General features: G+C 38.5%; 1 protein-coding gene and 1 long non-coding RNA gene across 4 annotated transcripts; one reads left to right on the top strand and one right to left on the bottom strand.

The window, feature by feature from the left end:
- The first annotated feature begins 5,965 nt into the window (after nt 1-5,965).
- On the top strand, nt 5,966-9,479 carry LOC110160406 (ankyrin repeat domain-containing protein SOWAHA-like). Its single transcript, XM_055148178.1, has one exon. The coding sequence runs from the start codon at nt 6,062-6,064 to the stop codon at nt 7,439-7,441; it is 1,380 nt and encodes a 459-aa protein (XP_055004153.1). The 5' UTR covers nt 5,966-6,061; the 3' UTR covers nt 7,442-9,479.
- A 7,418-nt stretch (nt 9,480-16,897) lies between these two features.
- Nucleotides 16,898-27,725, bottom strand: LOC129407490 (uncharacterized). Of its 3 annotated transcripts, XR_008631566.1 has the most exons (6): nt 27,083-27,725; nt 26,765-26,846; nt 26,523-26,675; nt 26,162-26,314; nt 21,043-21,162; nt 16,898-17,306 (listed from the first exon to the last, which is right to left on the bottom strand). It is a non-coding gene; the product is annotated as an uncharacterized LOC129407490 (long non-coding RNA). The 3 variants fall into 3 exon arrangements; XR_008631564.1 differs by having other exon boundaries at nt 26,765-27,725; XR_008631565.1 differs by having other exon boundaries at nt 26,162-26,229; nt 26,765-27,725.
- Nucleotides 27,726-27,731: the final 6 nt, after the last annotated feature.

Below are 27,731 nucleotides of genomic sequence, written 5' to 3'. Positions count from 1 at the left end.
GAGAGGCGCGGAGCAGAGAGGGGGGACGGGCCCAGATGGTGCAGTGCGCCGGCGCTGGTGTTTCGTTTAGGCACGCCTCTTCCGGAAGAGAATGGAGCAGGTCGATTTTAATAGAGCCATCGTGGACTTTAGAGGATTTTTAATGAACTATGACAATGTGTGCATTGTCTTTTTTGCACTTTTTCCCTTGCAGATAAACAAGCCAGCGCCCAAAGTAATTCTGGGCCACGCACGGCAGCATCATGGCATGGGAAGTGTTTACAGCAGTGTTTCCCAAACGGTTTTTTTTTTTTTTTTTGGGACCCATATTTTAAAAGTCTCAAACCTTCACGACCCAAGTCAACAGACATTAAATCACAAAATAAATTTGGATTTGACCATTATTGAACATCAGTGAGGATATTTTATTGTTGACTGACTGAACAATTTGTATTACTCAAGTTTTAAACAATGAAAAACAGTCATTGAAGCAGCAATACAAGGATCCATAAGTCGCCTATTTGGACATTAAATGTAGCCCATTTCTTTTTCTTTTCAACATTCAATTGAACCAGTAATAGTGGAACAAAATAGTCACTCGCTCTCTCATGTGTCAGAACTGTATACTGCAGGCCTACATGCAGATCGTGTCAAGGCGACCCAAAAAAAATCTGTTCTGACCCACCTGAAGCTTGCAACCGAGTCTTTGGGAAACAGTGGTTTAGAGCACACGTTATCCACTAGCCACTAACCTGTTCAATTGGGTCAGCTCTAATCCCTACTTTTGCCTACTGTTGTTGTGCTCATAGGCATGATACTTGACACTCCTTGGTATGAATGTGGTGTAAAAGTGATTGGTGTTCTTTGGGGGCAATAGCATTTTTATTTTTAGTTTTTTATAGCAGTTAGTTTCTACCCACAGCTGTGACTGCAGTAGTACCATTCCACCCACCACCAGTATGGAATTAATAATGCACTGAATAATTAAAAGACAATATAAACCCAGGACTTATTCTCAATTAGCATTTTAATTCACTAAACATACCAGTCTAAAATGCAAACTTTTTACATAGAACTACCACCTTCAAACACAGGATGACACTAGGTGGACACTGGGGGAAAGTGTCTTGCCCAAGGACACAATGTAATTAATCCTCTGAGGACCACTCAACTAAACAACATTTATGCAGGGAGCGGGATTTGAACCACCAGTCTCTGAATCAGAGGACTCTACCAACATAGCTACTTTTGTCTTTAAGCCTATTTATTGCTAGCCAGGCTGGTTCCACCTGGTGCCTCCTCTCATTTTTCTCCAGCGACTAGGTCAGGAATTGGTTTACACTAGACTGTTTGCTAAAACCCCTGAAGTGCAAATTCTGGCACCAGCCAATCAGTGAAGAGTCATACGTGCTGTGTTGGCAGCGATTCCCCAGGTTGAGGATTTAAAGCCGGAGCAAAGAGAATGTTTGGTGAATTTTATCAAGGGGGAAAGACGTTATTGCCCTTCTTCCTACAGGATTTGGGGAAAGCTTAATATACCAGTTAATAGCGCATTACATACGTCACAACCAAATGGCAGCGATTGGTTAAATAAAAAAAGTACTCGTCTACTGCTGAGCGAATAAATTCTAACGCTGCGAGGTCAGACCGTTTCTACGAACTGTCTTGTCTTGTCTTGTCTATGTCTTCTCCCTGCCCAGTGCTGCTACATCATTTAAATGCATGCAACATGAAGGTCATTTCTGCAAATATTTGCTGTCATAAAATTTTGTGGTTCAAAATTCATATAATCCCTTGCTCTTAAATACATTTTGATTGAGAAAACGGTACATTATTTTATTAGTTATTTCATGTTTTGGGTAGATTCACAACCTAGACCTCTATTCCATGGACATAAACTCTGTTATTCTCTACTGTACTTAACTATCTTGCCTCAGCATTCACTCTTTGTTGAGCACCAATACGTTTCAATATGGCCACATCAGAGGAACTCCCTTTGAGCTCAGGAATGCCGCTGCTCACGTTACAAGCCAGGACAGGAGCGACGACACGGACCAGGCGAGAGAAAACTGTGTCACCAACATCCCTGTGTGCATACTGCATACTATTACTTTACTGTGCATTCATTTTTCATTATGACGACGAGGGCAGAGTCAGTGTCACAATGGAAATCAGAGCACCAATCAGACACAGAGCAGCTGCATTATTCAGTAGTTACGGGACTGTGAAAACTGAAGAGGTCCATTCAGAAAAAAAACACATGTGAGCAAAATTAGATCAGTTAATATCAATATTATAAGGCAGCTCAAGTTAAAGTCAAGTCTACCTGTAGGCATAAGATTTCATGAAAAAGTTTGAACCAAAATGTGCTTTTTAACATAGTCCTAATGTAGGCATTTGTTATAAAGTGTATCTCTGGGCATTGTAGGGCTCCTGGGCCACATACAGCCCTTTGGTTGACTCTGACTGGCCCGTTTAAGTTAATTTGGAATTACAAAATAAACATATTTTATAATTTTATTTTGAAGAAATTTTTTTATGAGATTTTTGTAAGGCAACCTCACTTTTTCATTGCTTAGTCATAACATAAACTCTTGCCAGTCTTACCAGCTCATCAAAACAATGATATTTACTGTTTTTTATAAAGAAATACAGTTAATATTATCCAGAACTGAGTTAAGCATTTTGGCTTGGCCCTCCACAATATTTTCTGTTTCTCATGCGGTCCCATGGAAGAAATAATTGCTCACCCCTGCTTTAGTTGGCTTACAAAAGTGCATATCTTCTAACATTTTAAACCAGGAAAATCCCATTAAAGATGCACTGCGCAACTTTTCTATTGTTGGGTCCGCTACTTACTTGTCCCCATGGACATGTTATTGGGGAATAAAATAATGGCCTCATCAGCTTGGCAAAGCCTGATCCTGTCAGATCTCAGAAGCTAAGCAGGGCTGGGCCTGGTTAGTACTTGGATGAGAGACCACTGGGAAAATCAGGTGCCACAGGGGGGCGCCAGGCATAAAAATTGTTGTTGTGTCCTTAGGCAAGACACTTCACCCACATTGCCTAGTATGAAAGTGGTGTGTGAGTGATGATGGTGGTCGAAGGGACTGATGGTACTGATTGGCATGGCAGCCGCGCTTCCCTTAGTCTGTCCCAGGGCAGCTGTGGCTACAATAGTAGCTTACCATCACCGAGTATGGAGTGAATGAATAATGCTGAATAATGCTCTGTAAAGTGTCTTTGTGACAAATGTCTATGAAAAGTGCTATATAAATAAAGACTTAATTTTCCTGGAATGTTCCATGGTATGACATTAAACATACCCATCTAGCATTTATTCATTACGGGTGTTTCTACTGCTCAAAAATACAACAACTTCTTTTGTAAATAGGAGCAACTCTCCACAGATCTGACTTGTAATTTCGCATAGTGCTGTAACCTGCTAGTGATAGGTTTAATCTATACTGTGGAACATTCTAGTTAAAGCAATAACATTTCCATAGAGACAAGCAGATGACAGACCCTCCACTAGAAATGTTACGCAGTGTGCCTTTAAGAACCGTGTTTTAATTAGGCTACTGTATGGCATTGTATTCATATAACTACTGCATTAAAGCAAATACTTGGGCTATTATGTTGAATATTAAGGAGTAATACAGATTTATTGGTCCACTGGTGCTGGTTACATTAAAAATACATATACATGTCAGAGGCCCCTGCATTATTAAAGGGGTGAGTGATGGGCTATTGATATAGAATGTGTCAACAACCGCACCAACAGGATGTCAATGCGATTATTATTACGTAATCCACAATGAACATGCCACTGTCCTATATAAATAATGAGGCGTGCCTGGTCTGCTGCTTTGTTCAATAGAGAATACAAAATTTGCATGTCACCTCTCACCTGCCAACACAAATGAAATGCTGCATGCGTTGAAGAATAAATAAGAAAAAAATAGACTGACAATATGAATGATCGCCCTGTTTGGTCACAAATTCTTATTTATATTTCCAACATATGTCTGTGTATAATTTTAAATGGACAAGAATAGAAGGGCCTATGTTTGGTATTGATTGTTGGTCAACTGGACAAAAGTCTGAAGTGAATAGGTTGCGTCAGCTGACAGCAGTGGTAAAAGTATAGATACCAAAGCACAAAAAGATACTCAAGTAAAAGTATCACATGAAAAAAATCTACTACTACAGAAAAGAAATGCATGTGAGTAAAATTAGATCTGTCAATATCAATATTATAAGGCTGCTCGAATCAAATCTACCTGTAGGCATAAGACTTCATGAAACGTTTGAACCAAAATGTGCTTTTTAACATAGGCTTAATTGAATAATAAACATTTGTAATAAAGTGCATCTCTAGTTGGACTACAGAAGTGCATATTTTAACATTTCAAACCAGAAAAATCACATTAAAGGTCCACTGTGTAACTTTTCTGGTGTCTCCATGGAGATATTTTTGTTTTGTCTTGATTATTCTACAATATGGAATTAAACTTTTGGTAGATCTATGGAAAAGCAAGCCTGCACATGGTAAGAATTTATGTTTTTAATGTATTTTTGAGCTACAAAACACCTGTAATTAAACAAATATAAGGGAGATATGTTTAATGCCTTAATGTGGAACATTCCAGTGGAAGATCTAACATCTCCATAGAGACAAGCATGTAGCAGACCGTCCACCTTAGAAGTTACATAGTTCACCTATAAATAAAAGTAGTAAAGTACATGTTTAAAATTGTAAAAAGAGTAAAAAATGCAAGTATTTTGAGCATATTTTGAGATCTACTGGTAATGAAGCTGTAAATGTAATGATTTTAATAAAGGTTTGTGTTGAATTTTGTTCAACTGAAGCAAATGAAGTCATATTTTTTTCTAGCTGGTTTTATGTGTGTGTTTTGTTTAAAATAAACCCTTCACCTTTTCAGCAATTCTCAAACATTACTGCAAATGTAGTAAAGAAAGTAAAGTACAGATACCTAAAATTTTAACTTAAGTATGGTATTGTATTACATTTACTTTGTTACATTCCGCCACTGGTTGACAGAATAGAATTTTCTTTTGCTCTGAATCCTACCTAGACAACTGAGGGATTATACAGAAATGATGAGTAATGACATACAGCCTACACACACGTTTGTTTTCTCTGGTTTCCCACAACTGTTCCCACACTATAGGCCGATTTGTTAAAGGGCCTATTTACTGTTATAATGTTATGTGGTCTTGTGATGTCATGTGGTAATACAAGAAGTGCTCCACTGTGTTTTTAAACTCCATACACCTTCACTAGAATCATCTAGATAAATTTCAGCCCTGGAATTGCCAATGTCTACTGAACTAAAGGTAAAAGGTTGCTGTTGACTTGAAAACAACCACTACATGACATCACAAGGTGGACCAGAGCATTTTGAGCTTTAGAGATGTAGATAGACTAATCATAAACGGTTACTCTCATGCATAAATGAAACAAAACACAAATCCAGACATGTTTTTGATGAGGTAACAGCATTGTAACACATCTTAAAGCTCACAAGAGTCAACTTTTTTAAACTTTTTTGTCAACTTTTTGGGCCTTTAAATTAGATTTTAATACAGGCACTCGTTACAATTAAATAGGTTTAGTGTTAATTTACATCTAGTCTACAAGCTTGAGTTATGGCCATGTAGACTATACAGGCTCAGTGCAATGAGAATATGTCTCTTAATTTGTGCCCAACAGAAATATAGGAAAAGGGTAAATCTACTAAACAAATGATTGAACTATTTATTCTGTGTTGACTTGGGACATAAGCAAATGAGGGTCCGTTGTCGTTGTTATAGTTTGCATATATTATTCAAATACTATGTTAATGTCCTATCCACGTGTGCATTTCCCCAGGTAGTGCCTCCCTCAGGTGGAGAAGAGGAGGAGAGAGGCTGACTGGCCACAGGTGAGCGCCGCTACCGTCCCCAGACAGTAACGCACCGGACGGGGATAAAGAACTCCAACACCCGGGGGAATACGCGCCGCTGCTCGGATTAAAATTACGCATTTCACCGCTGGCGCTTGCTGGAGACTTCTGCCATGGCTCTAACACAGCAATCCGTGCTGTCTTTCCTGATCGAAGAGGGGGGCAAGGTGAAGAAAACCGAGCTGGTGCAAAGGTTCAAAGGTTTCTTAGACTGCGACGATCCCGAGGAGAGGGAGCGTAACCGGGAGTTGTTTAAAAATTTTGTCAACAACGTCGCCGTGGTTAAAGAAATAGACGGTGCGCGTTTCGTGGTGGTCAGGAAGAAATACGAGCCGTTAGTGGAGAGTTACCAAAAGCAGGAGAGAGCTGGGTTCGCGGGAGAAGACGTGGATGCCGTGCGTAAAGGTGAGCTGCAGCGCCCACCTGTGCAAAGCGAGGAAGAGAGCAATGGCGATGGATTAGGCCCAGAAGAACATACTAATAATCATAATGAAAGTTGTGAAAATGACTCTGAAACCTTTAACCCAATTCAGATGGCTTTACAGAGGTGCAAATATGACTTAAAACCGAAAAGGAGTATGAATTTTGACATCCAAAACGCAGAGACAAATCAGTCTAGTAGTGCGCAAAGCAAGCCTTACGCATTACCTTTGAGGATGCCACCCACCAAAATAGAAATACACAAGCTAAAATCAGCTTATGAGTCTAATAGTCTGAAAATTGAGCCATCCAGGGACCAGAAGTTAACCAGGCCCGCTCCAATGGGTTCACCAAATTTGAAAAGGTACGCAAAAAACACCAAAATATCTACTGAGATGAAAGAAACCCGTGTTCCGTCTATGGTGCCACTGGATCAAATCGAACACGAGTGGCTGGTGAAATGCGCATCCGGGCACTGGAGTCAAGTCTACGGGCTGCTGCTGAGTGACAGCCAGCTTGCAGAGAAGAAAGACTTTATTTCTGGGTTCACCGCTTTGCACTGGGCCGCTAAGTTTGGGAAGAGCGATATACTGGAGAAGATTTTCGAAGTCTCTAAGCAGGGAGGGGTGGACGTGGATGTGAACGCGAAGACGCACGGGGGATACACGCCGTTGCACATCGCAGCCCTGCACGATCAAGAGTACATTCTGGGGATGTTGGTAGGCGAGTACGGAGCCGATCCCAAAATACGGGATAACTGTGGGAAGAGAGCGTACCACTATTTGCATAAAGGCGTGTCTCAGACTATCAGGGAGATGCTCGGACAGCCCAAATTCACCAGTAAGGAGGTGTATAAAGTGAACCACCAGAAAGAAGAGCCAGAAGTTTTTCCGGATCTACCCAAAGGTCTACACTCGATAAGTAAACTGTTTCAGCCGAATTTGAGTGGACACAGGAAGAAGTCAAAGCAAAGGCCCACTCTGTACTCTCTCCACGATGAACCGGAGTTGGAGGAGCGTGAGGAGGGCAGTGCAGGGGGCAAACATAGACTACTGTCAGATGTCTTTATGTGAAAATGTAAAAATAAGAAGATGTAAGCTGTAAATCATTATCTGTCTGGACACTGACTGACTTGTAGGTGTTGCAATTCCTGGACTCTGTTTGGTACGTTCAAAAGACAATAACAGACTTGCATGAAGAATTACAACTAACAGACGCGGCGCTACCATTAGGCAAAATTAGGTGGCCGCTTAGGGTCCCCGCACCTGGAGGGCCCCCCTAACAGTTGCATTTGTTGTTACCATTAATGGCTGAGGCCTCAGAGCAGTTTGTTTTTTTCCTCAATATGACATTAAATGAGAGTAGTCTATTTTATTTTTGACATCCAAAACGCAGAGATAAAAACAGGCTTGTAGTGTGCAAAGCAAGCCTTACACATTGCTTTTAAGGATATCACCCACCAAATTAGAAATAAACAAGCTAAAATCAGATTATGAGTCTAACAGTTCGAAACTTGAACCATCCAGGGACTAGAAGTTAACCAGGCCAGCTCCAATGGGTTCACCAATTTTGAAAAGATATGCAAAAAATATCTACCGAGATGAAAGAAAACCGTGTTCCATCATAATAGTATCTGATTGTCAAATCTGTTTTAACTGTCAAAGCGACCCTGATTTGAACATAATCATAGCATAATCATAATCATAATAAAATATAATTGTACTAGCAAAAAAATAAAACTACTTTCAGCTCTGGTTTTCTATTAGACTATCGAACTAATAAGACAAGTTTCCAATCCACCATAATTCAAATAGAGATATGCATGTCTCAAGAACAATGGGAAAAAACAGACAATAAATATTAAAAAAAATATACAAAACAAAACCAAACAATAAAACAGTGCATTACAATGAGGGCCCCAAACTCAAGTTCGCCTAGGACCTCCAAATTGTTAACTCCGCCACTGACAACAAAACATAAAATAATACGAAGAAAGTTATAGGTATCTTTAGTGTAATATGGGACATTTAAATCCAGATGACCTTCAATTCAAGTTGTACGCCTTGAGAACCTCTGTTTATAGGTACATTTACAAAAAAATAAGAGTAAAAATAGTTAAATTACAGGCCGATTTGTTTAAGTTTCACACAAGAAAATTCACAGACCTCACGGGGTCATGTAAAGGTCAACCAAGTCCTAAAGCCCGAATACTGTAGGTGTGGCTGATTGCTTGTCTGTGTACGTTTCAAAGTGTGGAGCTTGTGATTTGCTGTATTTGTCAATATGTCAACACAGGCTGAGATTACTGTCAGCATAAGATTTAGCTTCCATCAAACACTCTCAACTCAGCTGTGTGTTATTACTGGTATCGTAAACCTCAAATACACTGTTAAGTGAAATATCTTTTGTAAATCTGTAGCTTTATTCGTCAAGAAATAGTCAGTTTTAAAGGTGCATTGTGTAACGTTTCTGGTGCAGGGTCTGTTGGACATGTTATTGCTTTGTCTGGAATGTTTCACAGTATGGCATTAAACATTTCTATCTTCATGGAGATCAAACCAAGCCAAGGTCAAGGTTACAGGTCAGATCTGTGCAAAGGCGAACCCGCTCGCAGTCAGAATGTTTGTTTCTCTGGGTATTTTTGATCGATAAAACCACCTGTATTTAAACGTAAAGCAGAGCTGTTTAATGTCATACTGTGGAACATTCCAGGCAGAGCAATGACATATCCATAGCAACAAACAAGTGACGGACCCCAAGCCAAGAAAGTTACACAATGAATCTTTAAAGTAATACTTGTCTGCAGAAATGAAAATGTGTTTGAAATGAAAGACTTGACTGTGGTTGTACGTGATGATTTTGAGCTCTGTAATTATTTAAGCGTTTGTTATTATATCGCTGTGAAGTTGAATGATTCATTGTTGTAGCCTGCAGCACTTCGAGCAGTATGCAGGAGGCTCCTGTGTGTGCATTGTACATTGTGAACTGGTCTTGTTTTTAGACTTAACTGCTTGTACATTTGAATAACAATACCCCAGCTTTGTTACTCTACTGTAATGTTAGACCAGTGATTAAATTATAGGACTGAAAATAAAAATAATGACCACATCTTAACGCATAAAAGACTTGTTAGTTGCATTGTGTAACACTTTTGGCGGGGTTCTTGTCTCCATGGAAATGTTATTGCCTTTCCTAGAATGTTCCACGGTATCGTTAAATATTTACTGCATTTATTCAGTAACAGGTTACCCAAAAAATTAAATAAACATGCATACTTCCTTCTTCCTTCTTCCTTTACTAGCCAGGCTGGAGCCACCTAGTGCCTTCGCTCAATTTCATTTCTCTCCAGCAACTAGGTCAGGAATCAGAATATACCAGACCAGACATGTCAAACTTTGGCTCAGGGGCTAAATTTGGCCCGCAATATAATTATATTTGGCCCACGAGATCATACCAAATATGTATTAGAGATGGCCTGCCTGCTACAGATAGACTATAGAGACATTATTTATTTACAATTTTGGTATTACTATTATTAAAACTATTATTAAACATTTCTTTTAATGAGAAAAGGTTTAACATTACATATCTCCGAAGAAGAGAAAATATGCAGATGCTGAAATTTTTCAATAAATATTTAGTTTGGCCAGTGACTTAGTCCCGGTTTTTAGTTTTGGCCTTTGTGAATTTGAGTTTGACACCCCTGTACTAGACGGTTTGCAAGAACCCCCGGAAGTTGTAGACTAGACCGGCCAATCAGTGAAGAGCTGTGAAGCCATGACGTCAAACTCAAGCATCTGTCTGGGTCCCTTTTGTGGTACAGCTCAACAGTAAACAAAGCTGTCGAGATGGATGTAGATGAAGACAGACATTCTGTGTTGGAAATAACTCCCAAAATTGAGAATTTAAAGCCGGAACAAAGAGAATGTTTGGTGAATTTTATCAAGGGGAAAGATTTTATTGCCCTTCTTCCTATGGGATTTGGCACATCACATGCATCACGACCAAATAGCAGCGATTGGTTAAATAAAAAAGTACCCGCCTATCGTCAAGCGAACGAATCCTAATGCTGCGAGGTCAGTGAAACCGGCTGATGAATCAGGCTAGATTTTTACTGTCTTAAAACATGACAAACAGCTAATTTTAAACAGTTTGCAGTGGTCCAAAGTTATCCCTCAGTTGCCTTATGCATTCCGAACATCATTATTCACAGCAATGAGTTTATGAGTGCTTTTTCACCACTTTTTTGCCATGACAGTAAATCAACAAGAACAACAAGCATGCAGATGCCAGATTGTCACACAATAAAGTGCGCTGCGGGATCACTTCTGCACAATTCTGACCTGTAACTTATGAAATATATATAAGTTTAATAAGCCATCAAACTCCAGTCACAGGTAGCAGACGGGCCCTCCTCCAAGAAAGTCTCACAGTGCGTCTTCGGTGATCCATTTCAAACCCAGACTAAACCAGAAGAAAATTATTTGTCATTGAACAGCTCATATACCACTAAAGTGTGTAATTTAGTCTGGGCTTGCGTCGTCATGTGAGGATCTGTGATTCTAATTTCTGCACTAATCAGGACTGGACTTGTTTATCTCATCTTAAGACTCTCAAGCAGCTATTGTCTCCACTAAAGGATGTGAAATATGAGGAAGACATGTATTTGTGACGACTGCAACTCACGTTACTGATGTACAAGATAGACGTGAAAGAAGTACTCAGAAGAATACACAAGTAGAGTACAGCCCGTTTTAGTAACACACATAAAGAGGGTCTGTATTACGCTCTTTTCTGATTTGTTGTAATGGTGTTTCTTCATCACAAACAGACCTGGAGTTGTGTTTTTTGGTTTCATTCACACGTTTAACACACAGACCATGCATATTTAGGTTCTGCGTTCTTCTCTCAAACAGAAAACAGTCTGTTCCACCCTGTTCCACCTCATATCAGACCTGGAATTTGCAATGTCTACTGAACAAAAGGCAAAATGTCGCTGTTATCTTCTAAACATTACATACATTACATCATAAGGTGGAACGAGGATTTTGAGCTGTGGAAATGTTGACAGACTAACAATAAGGGATTACTCAAACATGTGTGAATGAGACAAAACACAACTGCAGCTATGTTCTCGATGATGTAACAAAAACAACATGACTTAAAGCTCACAAGAGTCCATTTTGTGTATATAAGATTTAATTAGTCTTAATAACACACAGACAGACCGTATGAGGAAAAAAGAATAAAAGAATGATTCAGGTTCAGTACTACCTTACCCCAACCCTTTAATTAAGTAGTTACTAAGTCTGAATCATTCTTAAAGGAGCTGTACCTGATTTAAAAATATGAAAAACACAACTAGTCCATTTTAAACAGTCTGCTAAAATGTCCCAATACAATAAAACACTCACTGTTGGGCAAGTTACTTTAAAACTGTAATGTATTATTTATGACTTATTACTGTCATTTTAAAGTAATTTGTTACATTACAATATTACTGTATTTAAAATATAAGGCATTGCACGACTATTGCAGCACTTTAAGTTACTCTCACCAAAATAACTGCGAAGATACTGAACTTTTGTGCCTTATATGGACAGAACCAGGACTAAACCAAAACTGAACCAGAGCTGAACCCGGACTGAACCAGGACTAAACCAGAACTGAACCGAGGACTAAACCAGGACTAAACTAGGTCTAACCCAGGTCTAAAGCAGGTCTAAACAAGGATTAAACTAGGACCAAACCAGGACTACTCTTGGACTAGAACTTGGAATCTAGGACCGCCCTTGAGAGAACCCCGAGTCCGTGGAACAGGGTGTCTGCAAGGCGTGATCGCCCGCGGTTACCTGGCGGTCTACGTGGGCTCGTCTTCAGCGTTTCACCACTGCTAATATTGTGGTGATTTTAGCGACTATGTATGAAGAAAAACCCACCACTTCAATCCAGGTTAAAAAAAGCATTGTAATACGCGTTACTGACATTTGTACCGAGTAAAATATGACTATTTTTTTTCCCTGTAATGCCTTACATTATTGCGTTACAGCAAAAAGCAATGCATTACAGTAATTCGTTACTTTTATAACGTGTTACTCCCAACACTGAAAACACTTTGTATTTCAAAGCAGACAGTTGACAGTGGTCTTATTTTGACCTCAAGAGCTGCTAGTACAATATATCTGTACTAGGGCAGATATATTTTGTACAAATAATCTACATGGGAAAAGAATGCTACCCTACAAACACAAAAGAGCTTAACTTGTCAGATTGTGAAACTGAGAAAAATCACTTCAAAGTTTCTGTTTTGTCCAGACAAAAGTATAACAGGTAGGGCTCCCAAAATTTGACAACTAGTTGCTATAATGAAGAAATATTTGTATGTGAAAAATATTGAGCTCAAAATTGACTTTTGGCCTTTCCTCTACTCTGCCTTTGTGTCATGAGCCAAAAATAAGTTTTCGTGCAAAGGCAAAAGGCAGAAACTGACATGATCATTATTTGTTTAATTTTCCCCAGACTTCCATTCATTATAAGAAAAACACCTCACCAAGTTCGAGTCATCATGGAGTTTGTTTGAAATGATGTAGAAGAGTTTGGCGACATTTACACAGTGAAACAGCTTGACACAAGTGACTTTGCAGTATAATGTGTACAGTATGAATAAATACACAAAATACTGCCACTTTAAAGATAATTGAATATAATTGAATACAAAGGTTTATTTACTTGAATGTGTTACGACCCTGTTCCAAGGCCACAACAAAAAGAAGAAGGCGAGAGGTTGGATTTGAAAATATATTTATGAACTAAATCACAAACAAAACATACACTGTTTCTGCCTTTTGCCTTTGCACCACTCCTTATTTTTGTCTCATGATACAAAGGCAGAGAACAGGAACAGACAAATAAGGGTCAAAGGTAAATTTTGAGCTCAATATATTTCACGATATATATTGACATGATAAAGGAGGTTTCAAATACAAACAAAATGACATGAACTCATTTTTGACCAAACATGATGTTACGGCGTTCTGCCTTCGTAGGCCAGTACACACTATTTGGTCATTATGAATTATATAAATTACTCTTTTTTCATGCTATATTAAGGCTGCAAATATATACTGTAGTTATTTTGCTACTCCTATAGGTTCTATATTGCACAAAGTTGGCTCTTACCATGTTACAATGCTGTTACCTCATCAAAACATGCCTGGAGTTGTGTTTTGTTTTGTTCACACCTGTTTGAGTAACTTTTTATTGTCAGTCTGTCTATCTTCAAAGCTCAAAATGTTCCGTTGTGATGTCTATTGTGATGTAGTTTTCAAGTTAACAGCTACCTTTTTATGTTTAGTTCAGTGGAGACTTGGAATTTCTAGAGCTAAAATGATCCAAATGATTCTAGTGAAAGTGTGTGGGGTTTAAGAACACAGTGGAGCACTTCCTGTATTACAGTTTTCAGTCTAAGGCTACGTTTATATGATAACGGTCTGAACAGAAGACACAAAAGCGGTGTTGCGTCTTCACTTTTTATTCCGCGTTTAGACAAACATTTTCGGGAGGAAATCTGCGTGCATACGGTGACGCAAAAGTGTGTGGAATTGGATTGGGTGCATGTCAGGCGGCTAGGTGGTGACGCTAGGTGGTGATGTAGTGATGTAAACGCGTACGCGACGTGAGCAGATCTGACTAGAGTTTTGCGTCTTGGGCAGTGTAGACGGAAACACTACAGCGCAGCATATTCAACTTTTCCATTCTGGAGGGTGGTTTCAGATTTTTGCGTTTTTAAGCCTCAAAACATCATCACTGTCTAAACAAAAAGTACATCCAATAAAATATTTTGTCGTTTTTACCTGCAAATGTTCTCATGTAAACAGGGCCTAAGAGGAAAACTCAGCCTAAAAAAGCAGGGTTTGTGCGTTAAATGTGTGTGAATGAAACAAAACACAACTCCAGGTATGTTTTTGATGAGGAAACAACACTAGAACTTTGCTCAGAAAGCAGCGTAATATGGACCCTTTAGTGTATTTATTGTCATCTTTTTTCAAGATGTGTGCACAATCCGTCAGTCGTTCAGGTAGAACCCATGGCAAAAGATGAAATTAAATTTGTGAACTGCACAAAAGTTTATTTGGTCGAATATTCATTTCTTCTTTCTTCTGGTTCTAGTTCAGTTCTGGTCAGACGCTGGACACTTCCTTATATCTGCCTGAAGGGAGGAGCTAACTACACTGAAACTACTCTGAAACTAACACCCTTGTTTACTGTTTCTTCATCTTTTTGTCACATCATTTCTTCATCCTTTTGTCACAACATAAGGTCAAACAATATATAGGGACAATATATTATTACGTTAGGTTATCAAAGTGTTTTTATTTGTTAAATTTCTTCCAAAAATATGTTGAACTGACTGAGTTAACATTCCTTCTATTAGTAGTCCATGCATAAATCTGGCCTATAGTGAACGCCTTCTTGCAACACACCATTTCATCAATTATTAACTTAGACACACCTCATTCAACTGTGTGAATCTGGCACTTCTCAGAACATTGAGGATTCTCTTTGTTTTGTAAATAAAGTTTTAATTAAAGACAGAGTGTAGAAAGCTGATGTCACTGGTGAAGACATATCCAGGTGTCCCATAAATCGTGAGCTCCCCTTGAAACGTGGCTGTGTCGGTCTGGTCCTGGCGTGTTGAGACAGCTGTGATTCAGCAAAATAAGCAGCTGACTGTCTGCAGAGTGTCCGGGCGGGTATGCAGCACATTGTTTGGACTTAAATCTCGGTCCATGAAGTAAAAATCTGGTCCTCATGATGTAATTATTAGATCATCATGGCTTAAAGGTGTATTGTGTAACTTTTCCGGTGAAGGATCTGTCAAATGCTTTTCTTCATGGAGAGGTTATGAGGTTATTTGTCTGGAATGTTTCACAGTATGGTATTGTTATATCTTTCTGTCTTCATGGAGACCAAACCAGACCAAGTTACAGGTCAGATCTGTGGAGAGGTGACCCCACTCGCAGTCAGTGTCTGTTTTTCTAGGTATTTTGAGCTATGAAACCAATTGTAATTGAATAAATATAAGGTAGAGCTGTTTAATGTCATACTGTGGAACATTCCAGGCAGAGCAAAGACATCTTCATAGAAACAACCATTTGACAGACCCTCCACCAGAAAAGTTACACTATTCACCTTTAAAGTTAAAGAGCCTGTGACAGGTTGACTACTCATTTTACTCAACACAATTAAGATCATTATAAGAAAAACATTCATACCTGTTTTCCAATTTGAATATTTTTTAGTAGTACTCAAAACTGGTCTTGGTCTCGTCTCGGAATCGAACGCCGTTGGACTCGGTCTCATCTCGGTCTTGATGGTGCTTGGTCTCGGTCTTGTCTCGGACTCAAGGTCTAACACTTGACGAGTGCAATCATATTTCATTACAGCTGATATATGCGCAGAGGCTGCTAAATATCACTGCAAAACGCTGGTTTTACCCATAATAATGTGACTCTAAATGTTATGAACTTGAAAAAACTTTATTAACTTTGAAACTGTTTTCAGTAAAGTGCCAGTGGAAGTGGGATTAAAGAAGGGGTTCTCAAACTGGGTGTGCAGGTCCAAAAAAGAGGTACCGAGTACTTAAGTGCAGTATAGTATGTATGGGCCATGTTCTCGGTCTTGTTTCGGTCTGGACCTTTAAAAGTCTTGGTCATGTCTCAGTCTCAACTCTCAGAAGTCTTGGTCTTGTTCTGGTCTCAGACTCTTGACTACAACACAAATTTTTTGGTTTAAAATCTTACTTCCTCAATGGAAAGTGTGACTTCACCTAGTGTTACCTAGCAAAACTCCTCTAATGTACACAGGAATTATAATCTGACAAACAGAAATATAAGAAAACAGTTCTTGTAGTTCTTGTCTGTACATTTTTCCAAACTTTTAGATATAATTCTCCCTAGTGTGATGTAATTTTCAACATATCTTGTCTGTGTAAAACTATAATTTAGTATTATCCCACCAACTTAAGTTAAAATAAGAGAATCATAAAAATCTGTCATAAGTGCTTTAAGATATGCGTTTTGGGTTTTGGTTAAGGTTAAGTGTAACTATTGTTTGGATCCGTCTCCAGGAAATGAATATAAATCAATAAAATGTGATGTCTCCAAGAAGAATAGAAACCCAACGTGTGTGAAAGAGAAAGAGAAAGATAGGGAAAAAGAAGGAGGAAAAAAGGGAGAGAGAGTGAGGCTGCACATTAGCTAAGTATATTCACTTTTGTATTCACAGCATATCGAAAACAGAGACTAAACCGTGATTCAATCCAGAATTTAAAGAGCCCATATTATGCTATTTTCTGATTTATGTCATAATTTTGTTTCCTCATCAAAAAACATACCTGGAGTTGTGTTTTGTTTGTTTTGTTTAACACACAAATCCTGCTTATTCTCTGGCGATGTCATGTGGTAAATTTTTAAACATCATACACTTTCACTGGAATTATTTGGATGATTTTGGCCCTGGAATCGACAATCTCTACTGAACTGAGGGTAAAAGGTTCAGTTCAAAAAGTTGTTAAAGGGATTTTGTAATACTTTGTAATGTTTGTTTACTATTGGGAAATTCGTCCTCTGCATTTGACCCATCCTTCAACAACCCATGAGTACCAAAACCAATACAGAACCCATTTCCATACAAGAAGAACAAAGAGGAATCCACTTTGCAAAACAAACCTCAAATATTTGACCCTCCTCCCCAGTGTGCAGTACACTCATCCATCTTTAGCTCTGTCCTTTGGGTGGTGCCTCCTCGTGTTAGCATCTCCCCTCTGCGATCCTAAATTATGTTTGATGTTTGGGCCCCCAGCCTTCATTACAGTCTCCTCCTCTGTCACCATGACGATTCTCTGAAGGGAATGGACTGGCAAAGGGTCAGCAAGTTCTAAAAAACATAACAAGGAAATACATACAGAAAAACATTGGTTGAAGGGCCCATATTATGCTATTTTTTGATGTATGTTATAATGTTGTGTCCTCATCAAAAAAAAAAAAGCTGGAGTTGTGTTTTGTTTCATTCACACATGTTTAACACACAAACTCAACCTTTTGTCCTCTTATATGAGCTCTTTAAATTATTGCACAAATCTAAAAGCCTTGGAAACTAAAGCACTATGGATAGATTATAATGATTCTTGTACAAATGATTAAAAGTTGTCATTGTTTAAATCATACACTGTTGTACACTGCCCATCTCTGGATTAATTACAAAAAAGCTTGTTTACAAAGACTGCAGGTGCCTACAGTGATGCTAAGATGTTTGTTACTGCATGAGTGAACACTCTGCCAGCTGCACTGAGAACTTTAATGTACTGTTTTGTTTGCAAACTGAACAAATCAGACAATCAAATAATAATGTTTGAGATTCAGTGCAATAAGATGTCAGTCCAATATGTGGAGACATTGGTGTGGCTGTCTTTTAAAAATGTAAATGTTTATTGTTTTGTAATGTCACTGTAATTCCAGGTATGTTTTCGATGAGGTAACGACATTCCAACACGACATAAAGCTCACAAGAGTCAATTTTTCATAATATAGGGCTGTTAAAGTCAAATGCGGGATTAAATGTTATATCCTCATAAAGTTCAAATGTAGCGTGGATGGACGGGGTGTTGTTCGTTTGAGAGCTTTTAAATGGCAGCTTCATCAGTGTTTTATATAGCAACATGCAAACAGAAGACTGTGGCTGGCTCAGGCTTTTTGTTTTCTCAAAATAGAAACAGCTCCTTGCCCGGTGTTTGCTTAGAGGGTGTTCACTATATTGTCTATAAATATAGTTTTGTAATACAGAGCAAGTAATGTTATCTTTAGTAAATGTATGCTGGCAGAGTGGTTAGCTTTTTACACAACAAGATTCTTAGGTTGGTTACATTTGGATAAGCCATACTCCTGCCCATGTTCCCTGATTAGTGCTTTTTTTTGGTCTTGATTTGTTAGTGACCTTGTAAAAATACATTCAATCTTACAAAAAAAAAGATTATTTGTACCAGATTTAAAGAGCTCATATTATGCTATTTTCTGATCTACAAACAAACCTGGAGTTGTATTTAGTTTCATTCACATATGTTTAAAACACAAACCCTTCATATTTAGGGTTCTTCTCTCAAACTGAAAACACTCCGTTCCACTTTGTGATGTCATATGTTAATACAGGAAGTGCGTCACTGTGTTTTCTCTCTAAACCTTCACTAGAATCATTTGGATAATTTCAGACCTGGAATTGCCAATCTCTACTGAATAAAAAGTAAAAAATAACTTGAAAACTACCACTTCATGACATCACAAAGTGGAACAGAGCATTTTGATCCTTGGAGATGTAAACAGACTAATAATAAAATGTTATTCAATCATGTCTGAATGTAACAAAACACAACTCCAGTATGTTTTTGATGAGGTAATAGCTTTATAACACGGCTTAAAGAACACAAGAGTCAGTTTTGCGTGATATAGAAGCTTTAACATACACCTTTCATTACAATTACATTACAAGACTGACTTTGTAACATTGCATTTTTCATTCACTCTTCACTCATGAAATTGTAGCCAGGAGTAGGAGTTTTAAAGAGGCAGTCCGGAATTTTGGACATAGGGCCTCATTTCCTAGTGAGCCAGAGTATTGGAGACATGTGGAGACACTTTTTTAAATATTCCATCCAGTCCTTGTATTTGCAGAGGTCGCTGGTGCTAGGCTAGTGCATGTCAATGGCCATAGTTAGCCTGCCACTAAAAACAGTCTTACCCACTCTGTCATGCCAGCTAGTGGGTGGGTGGGCTGTTTGAGTTCTGTCTTTCGCCACACTCGTCCAGCCAATGTAAGAGAATTTAAGTAATTTATCTTCAATGTACATCTCAGTTTAACATTGACACAAAAGCTATATTTACACCATGATCTTCCCTTGACATACCATTGGCATACCGCTATCTAAATTGTGACATATTGGTGTCTAACTGGTGTCTACTGGCCTTTATAGTCTCACAACATGTGCTTTATAAACCTCCTCCGGAAGCATAGTCAAAGGGGCTTGATCAGTCAAAGATCATACTATGTTCTCTTTTGAAATCATACTATGTTGACTTTTCAAGTCCCCCCGGGCCCGTATCATTGATGGTAAATAAACTTCTCCTGCGTAAGACGTCCAGTTGGTCTCCATCCTTTTACTTCCACCCTTTCTTGGACAAGCTGAAAACTTCGACAACAGCCACTAATACAGGTGTGTGTGTGTGTTGTAATATCAGACCTTCAAAACTATTGCTTAGTTTAGGGTGACCATATTTGCATTTATCAAAACCAGGGCACCATACGGGGGGTGGGAGGTTGGGTCTTGTCATCGACATTGACCTACTCTCACCTGGCAAGGCTTTTTAATGTTTGGTGGTGTCCTGGTGCTTTGAGGTCCCTGGCACCCCCACTGGATACTGAAACATACTGTATATGCTTGCATTGCACACTGTGACCATGGCCTCCCACTTGTCCCGACCGATGGAAAGCAGGGAATTTCTTGTGCAAGTTATCGTTAAATGCACATTTGCGCTTCAGCATGTTGCAGGCTGACCGACTGTGTCTGCTCGCTCCTTCTGATTCACTGAGAGCTACGAGAGCCGCTCAATTTAATGGCCCAATGAAAGATAATGAAAACCTGGATATTTGCATCACTTTATAAAAAAACAAAAACAAAAAATGGACGGCCAGGATAGGAGGTGAAAAGCGGACATGTCAGGGGAAAAAATGATGTTTGGTCACCCTAGCTTAGTTGTACAACTGGGGATAATGTCCATTTTACTTTGTAGATCTTGAGCCATGTAGTTGAGTGCACTGTCGTCGCTTTGTCTTTCTTTGTCTTTTCTGTGTATTGGTGTTTTCCTGAGATTTGAACTGGATTTACAAACAAACGTTGGAACTGAATTGTCCTAACACCTGTAAACATTACTGTCACAATGATTTATGGAAAATGTATAAATAAACTGTATACTTTTGAAATATGTGAATTATGCCTCTGTTCATCAACAATGAACCTATGTGCCTTTATATTAGCTGGTCCTGGGCCGACTCCCAGGTGGCATTGTTGGTTCTTGGTTCCTGTATTATACGTTATGTTAATGTAATTGTTAATTATTGGTTCAGCAAGTAGTTACCACAAGATATCAAGGTAGACCCACTCGCTCATGCCACATAAGGACTCGATGGAATCTTTTAAAAAAGTGTCTCCAAAATTCCGGACTATCCCTTTAACTAACTACTCAGAGAAGTATATAAAAAAAATTAAGAAAAATACTACCCCCTGCTAAACCACACATACACCATTACCAAATCCATAGCAGCATTTAGTAATCCAATACTTCTGTCTTGCTTGGTGATTGATTTTTCAGTAAAGAAGCATGTCATGTTAACAGATTAGCCCCTGCCCTTTCTAAACTCAGCTGGGAGCACAGCTATTGACTTAAAATAGAATCCGCACAGTATCTCTACCAAAATCATCTGGTTCTGATCAACTTATAAAAGCACTTTTCATTTGCACTTTTGGCTGCAGTTCAACGCAAACCCAGAGAAATGTGTTCGCGCACGTGTATGTGTGTGTGTATGCGTGTGTGTGTGTGTATGTGTGTAAAATAAAACCGCTCACCAATCATCGGAAAACAGGCAGATTTTGGCTCAAATCTGAGGGTTTCCAAATGCTCCCGGGTGAATGCAACCGCCACTCTTCATTATAGGCACTAATGGATCCATCACTCTGTTCTGGGCTCTGGTTTGGAGAGAGGAGATGTCTGGGTTAGAATAATACTATATCTGTCAAATAACACAGAACAGGTGTGGAACAATTTATAAAATACATTATAGTAGTGGAAAAATAATGCCTATGTGTTTTTCACCTAAGAATGTCTTTCCTAGTCTTCTCATCTAACCCAATTGGACTGAAAGAGGAAAAATGACCACACTTTTTATGGATTTGGAAAATATATGTGCCTATATTTTATTATTATAAATGTGAATGTTATTGAACTGCTATGATTTTTGTAAGTACGTGTGAGTAGAACCTTTATAGCAATGGCCTGAGTGGTTAGAGCAGGGGTCTGAGAGGACACAACACTAACAGGATGTCCTATGTACAGCTCTTTAAAAGCTCAAATGAAAAACTGGTTAAGGTCCAACCAAACATGTACTCGTGTACAGCTGCATTGTGATTTTTTAAGTGATCTTTTATGGACACATATCTGCATGTGGTGAACGTGTGGCCAAATTGACTGCAAAATAATGGGAATTTTGCAATTACTGGAATGTGCAATAATGGGAACTGTGCAGTGTGCAATATTTTATTGTTTGGCCCCCAGTGACCCCAGCCTTTTGGCCTTTGTTTCAATCAAATAAATAAGTAAATAAACTAAATAAAAATGCCAGGGAGCTACTCATTTTAGTGGGTTCAAGAAATTGAGACAATTATAAGAAAGAGAGCAAGCCTTCATGACAGTTAAGTGCAAAATATAAACCAACGTCTATTTATTAGTGTGCAAAGTTGGGCTTCAGAATGATACATTTACAACGGTAATAGGTGTGTAGTTTACCAATTTTTTATTATTTGGTACAATGGTATATTTCTGAAATCCATTGACGAGTTACTTGGAAAGGGTGGAGAGCTACTGGTATCTCCTGAGCTACAAGTTGAAAACCCTGGGTGTTGGTGCATGTAATTTGCCTGGGATCCAGGATACACACTTCCTCAATACTTTATTATATTTTATTATACCAATAATTTACTTGGTCACTGGTGAATCTCCCCATTTTCAGATGGCCGTGGTTGATAGGTGAAATAGCCAATCAAAGACATGTATGGTTTGTTCATATCAGAAAAAAATAAAGGAAATAAAATCTACAGAATCAATCAGAAGCAGTAAACTCAGGTGAGACAAAATAGATTTTTATCTGTAAGTGATAGGTCTATTAGGGTGTGTTCACATTAGTTCTGATTTAGTCATAGACTTGGTTTTGTTCTGTTTTAGTCTAGGCTTAGTCCTGGTGTAGACCTGGTTTAATTTTGTAATTAGTACCAGTTGTGTGTGGTATATGCTATGTGCACCTGTGAATTAGTCTGCATTTTAGGTAAAGCTGTTATGGCAGGCAGCCCGAGGTTATGGACTTTGCACAGACACTGCTTTGGGCTCAGAGGATCAGTCAGTGTTTAATCTGAGCGTCTGTCTCATTCTGACTCACTACAGTAACGCACAACCTCTCACACGTGGCCAGGGGCAAAAGGACTGGACTTTGTTGGTTTTGGAGGGGAGTTTCACACCTGTCAGGGGAAAGATGGACTTATCTCTCCAGAGTAACGCCCCAGATAATGACTAAGCATGAGGAAGTGGTGTGTGACTCAAAATAGTGGCAAGGTTTAAGCAAAAAAACATCAGATTAGAAAGGGAAGAACTGGTCAGGTAACAATACATGGATGGAAAGCAGAAATTTGTTGAACTAAGGAGCCAGATAAAATGTTATTCAATATTTACTACATTTATCATTCATAAAATCAAATGCTAAGTGTGTGCGCTTAATCAATAACAAACCCTAACCGTCTTCCTAACCCTAACCCCTAATTTAATCTAACTGTAACCCAACCCTAACCCCTATCCCAATCTTACTGTAACCCTATCCTGACCTTACTCAAATACACAAAATACTCAAATAATAAAAATGTAATTAAAAAACAGAGCACTTATTTGTTAATTGTTTATTTGATATTCAGTGTGACATTTGGGTGAAAGTCCTAGATCCTCCTGACCCTCCTCCTGAAGTGAAGTTGGTTTTCATCTCTCCTGACATCTGCACATCTATCTCCAGGGTTCCTTTAGTCTCTTCAGACACGGAATCCTGAAGATCTTTGAATGCTCTTGGTTGAACATCATCTTGCTGTCAGGTCAATTGTTAGGTTCAACCCAATGAGGTTACTTCTATTAAATTTAGTTTAGTAGTAGTAGTTTGATAAGTTAAAGTTAACTTAAACTTTGGTTTGAAAAAATATATAATATAGAATAAGTTTTGATGCTTTGGGTGATGGGGATGTGTTTCTGCAGGTCTTTTCAGGCTCCTTTCAGGTCTAAGTTAACTAAGTGTTATGTACAAACAGGACTGTTGCCAAAATAACAAACTGTTGAAAACAGTGATGTTCTTTGTTTTCAGTCATTAAAAGTCCTTGAAAAGGAGCTGGTCCTGTTATAGTGGCGTCATCACGGGCTTTAGTATTAACATTTAAGCCACTGATTCATTCTTCTTCTTTCTTTTCCTTTTTTTTCTCAGGCTTCTTTGACTTTGGGCATAATTTGTATCTTTACTGGTTTTGTGTCTTTACTTTGCGATGTTGAGTGAGCTCGGGCTTGACCTGTGTCTTATTCAGCGGCTTTGTCTCTTCTACAGGAATAGTATGGGGCTCCGACTGAAGGTTCCTCAGTCTTTTTATGGGTCTGGCCCTTCAAATCTCCATGTCTCCAGCATCACTGTTCATCAACTCAGGAGGAAGCTCTGAAGTTCCTTAAAAATATGTGTCTCTGAAATGTGCTTCTCCTCAGGTTCCTCAACATTCCTCAGATGTTCAGCAAGTTCTAAGTTATCCTGCCTCTTGCATCTGTCCATCACCGGTTCTTTGGCTTTGGGCAAAACTTTTGTCTTCTATGCTGGTTTTATGTCCTTACTTTGCAATGTTGATAACTGAGATGCTGTTTTGGGTTTAACTGAAGGCCCCCTCGTGCTTGCTAGTTTGCGTTTTTCCGGTCAGGATGGACTTGACCTGCGTCTTCTTGGGTGGTTTGGTCTCCTCTGCAGGAATAGTGTTCTTATTGATTTTAGGTAGCAGTATTGTACCAACTGCTGGAGGGACATCTTCAGTATATCCTGCCAGGTCTGTGGTTTCAGCATGGAATTGGATGGCTTTATAAGAGCAGCCAAGGGTGGGTTAGGCCAAACTATTTTCCAATGTAAATGTGTTATTTATGTATTTTTGTTCCTAGTGAATGATATAGATATACAGATGATAGATGATATAGACAGAGAAGCCTGGTATTGAAAACAAGAAGCAAAACTAAAGAAACACTTGTGACATTTGGGTAAGCAATTTATAACCCCCCAAAAAGGTCATAAAGTGGGGGGGTTTCACTGTTGTTTAGTCTGCCTGTTAATAATTACAAATAACTGTAAAATTGTTATATTGTCTCTCACTAGAATCATAACACTAACATTTGATATTGTGACATCCCTCGTAAGTTTTTATTTAGTCTCTCAGTCACTTCGTGTTCCCGTTCCTGCTCAGAAAATACAAAATACTCACAATAAAATTATGTAATCTTTCTCACTGCAAGGTTGAGCAATTATTTCTAACTCAAATTTACCTCTCCCCTCATGACATTGCTGATGTCTGAGCACCAAAGTTCCATTCATTACTCTTAAGTTCAAATCCAAGTTGGAACACTTTTGATCCCAGTGTTACTTTTCTTAAACTTTCAGAGCCACGTTAGATGTTTATAATTCAAAGCAGCAGTATTGTTCAGTTCTAAAGCTACATTGTCCAGAACCCCCTTGTCTCATTGCCCCATGTTTTAAACTAATCACCTACAATTAATGTCCTCTTAAGCTGCTGACAGTTTTAAATGTATGTATTTTACCCTCCTCTGCAGCAATCAACCAGGGCACTGTACTTTGCAAACTTCAGAAGTATTCTAAGCTATTCTTTTCCTGATTAATCTTCACTCAGCAGTTACAATCAACTTAATTTCTTGTGACCCCAGTTTATAACACTCTTAAAACATTAACAATTGAGCATCAGTGTCTTGGGTTTTGCAATATTAATGAGTCTAATAATCTTTTATACAAGATCTCTTTTTGTAACAGACAAGTACGTTTTTGGACTAAGCAACAAAATTATAATGAATACATCTAGTTGAAAAGATAAAGTATTTATATAAAAAAGTATGAACATGAATGAAGAAACAACACTTACACAAATTCACATTATTTATGCTGAGGTAGCCGATAGAGAAGTAATTCAATGGATGTCAGAACACAAAACATCTAATGAAAATACTCAAGAACGTTTACCCAAGAACGTTGGTCCAATAATAGGTGATAATATTCTCCCTATTGTGATTTTGCATTGAGCTAAAATGATATAAAATTCCATCCTAGCTTTCTTAACATTACACAATTTTCTCTGCACCAGTGGGTGTAAAGAGTTTTTTCACATACATTAATTGCACCTTTCAAAACTGCACATAGGTCCAATACTGAGGCACACACATTTTTCTCTACTAAAAATAAAGAAAACAGATAGAGTTTTATCATTTTTACACACATATTTTCTTCTTTTTTTGTTCTCCACCTGCTGTTTTTTGATAGTATTGTGTAAGACAGGGGTCTCCAACCTTTTTCCTGCGGTGAGCCTCCTTGCCAAGATGGAAATGCTAGAGAGCAGTAGTATGAAACTGAGTACATAGAAGAGCCATAAATGGGGTACAGTTAGATGCCTATGAAACATAAACCATTATCAAGTTATTGTATGTTGAAAGGATTAGGTACAGGGACGGGGTCACAGGGGCTTAAGGAGGTAGTGAGCGAGGTGCAAATTCAATATACTTGAATACAAACTGCATGGTTGGGGCAGGTAGGACAGGCTTGACGGTAGACAGTGCCACTGGTGCACTGCAGACTGAGCATGTTGCTTTTTTCACCTTTGCACAAAAAGACCAGTAGATGGCGCAAGGTCTTACCATTTTCTCAAGTCATGTCTGCAGGGTGCTCCTTACCACAGTGGCATACAGGGCTCCTCTTTCACCTCCTTTGAACACAGTTTTATGGAGTTGGAAAAGCATCAGTATCCCATACCTCTTCATTATCAAAGTTATTCAATGCCAAGAGCTTGCCTGAAATGAAAAAGAAGAGACAAAAGTGAGGGTTAGGGTAGCTAGTGATTGTGTTATCAGTGGAGCACCAGTGGCAAATACTGTTGTTGTGGTAAGACACTTCACTCACACACTCAGCTCTGGATACAGTAGTTACCACCACTAAGAGTGAAGTGAATGGATAATACAATTGTAAATTTAATAATTTTTATTATATATATGTAGTTACCTGTATATTTTGTTAGTTGTGCAGTTCAGGAGCTTCTTTCCCCAGATACTGTGTGTGAGCTGATTGACCCTGTCCATGAGGGCACTGCTGTGGGACAGGAGGCTATGTGTGCCCTTAGTGAAGTCCTACACGAATCAACTCTGTATTCTCACACTGTGGACAAGAATGAGGACTGAGCAGGGTAATGCCAAAATGTGTCAATAATTGTGGAGTTCAGTTCAGACAGGAAACTGTCACACCACCTGAAGAGGGCATCGGAAATCCAAAACTGGTCAACTTCACGCAGATATATTATCTAGCCACTAGGTAAGCACGGCGAGTCCTCTACATGGGGATATAAAACAATAAACAATAACAAAAAACAAAAAGTTAAGTTAAAATGTTTGATTAATATTTCTATTTGTTGTGTGGACATTTGTTGACAGAGGTGTTACAGCTAGCAGGTTTATTTAAAAATGTGTTCTTTGCAGGGAATTATGTAATACTAGTATAATAAACGTAGCAATTCTACACTTTTAATAGAAAATTTGATTTGAATGCAACTGTAATGAAAACTTTACGAAGGAGATCATCATGCTTTATTTCCTTATTCACAGGAGTGGAGGAAGCTTCAGCCCGAGAGGAGGGGTCGAGGGCTGCTCTTCATTCATGGAAATGCAGTTATTCAGTTCTAGAAATAAAGTATGACAACATGGACACAATCAATATGGATACATCAGTTATATGAAGTGGAACACATCGTGCCTCATATCTTCTGTTTAGTCACTGTGACTATTGGTTATACAAAGCCAAATTTCATGTTTCATTTGTTTTACTTATTTATACAGTTAATCTATGGTTGTGAACAATGGTGCAATGGATGCAGACTCATAAATGTTATGTTATGTATTTGTTATGATTGTATGCATGTATGCCCTACTTTTTTTAATGTTGTTGCTGTTGTCTTTGCATGATGGTATAATAATACGTTAAAAAAAACTCACAGAATAAGATGGCAACCGTAATTGTAATAGCGCATTTGAAAGAGAATACGAGCTAGTTTTTGCATGAATAACAATACTGTGATAGACATGTTAGCTATTTTTTTCCAGCAAGCATTATTTTAATTTATTATATTTTTAACGCAGTTCGAAGTTTGTATATCGCAAATTTGTTGCACTTATCTTATTTTTATTCATTGTGTTGCTCATAAGATTTAGTAGTCTTCAG

This window comes from Boleophthalmus pectinirostris, unplaced genomic scaffold (assembly GCF_026225935.1).
Source record: "Boleophthalmus pectinirostris isolate CB_2022bp ecotype Guang Dong unplaced genomic scaffold, ASM2622593v1 HiC_scaffold_12, whole genome shotgun sequence".
Taxonomy (NCBI): domain Eukaryota; kingdom Metazoa; phylum Chordata; class Actinopteri; order Gobiiformes; family Gobiidae; genus Boleophthalmus; species Boleophthalmus pectinirostris.
Note: the sequence above shows the minus strand (reverse complement) of the source record. Positions and strands in the feature narration are given on the sequence as shown.

Bases quoted from the DNA above. Each gene is read 5' to 3' on its own strand.
- LOC110160406 (XM_055148178.1), top strand. From the start codon at position 6,062: ATGGCTCTAACACAGCAATCCGTGCTGTCTTTCCTGATCGAAGAGGGG.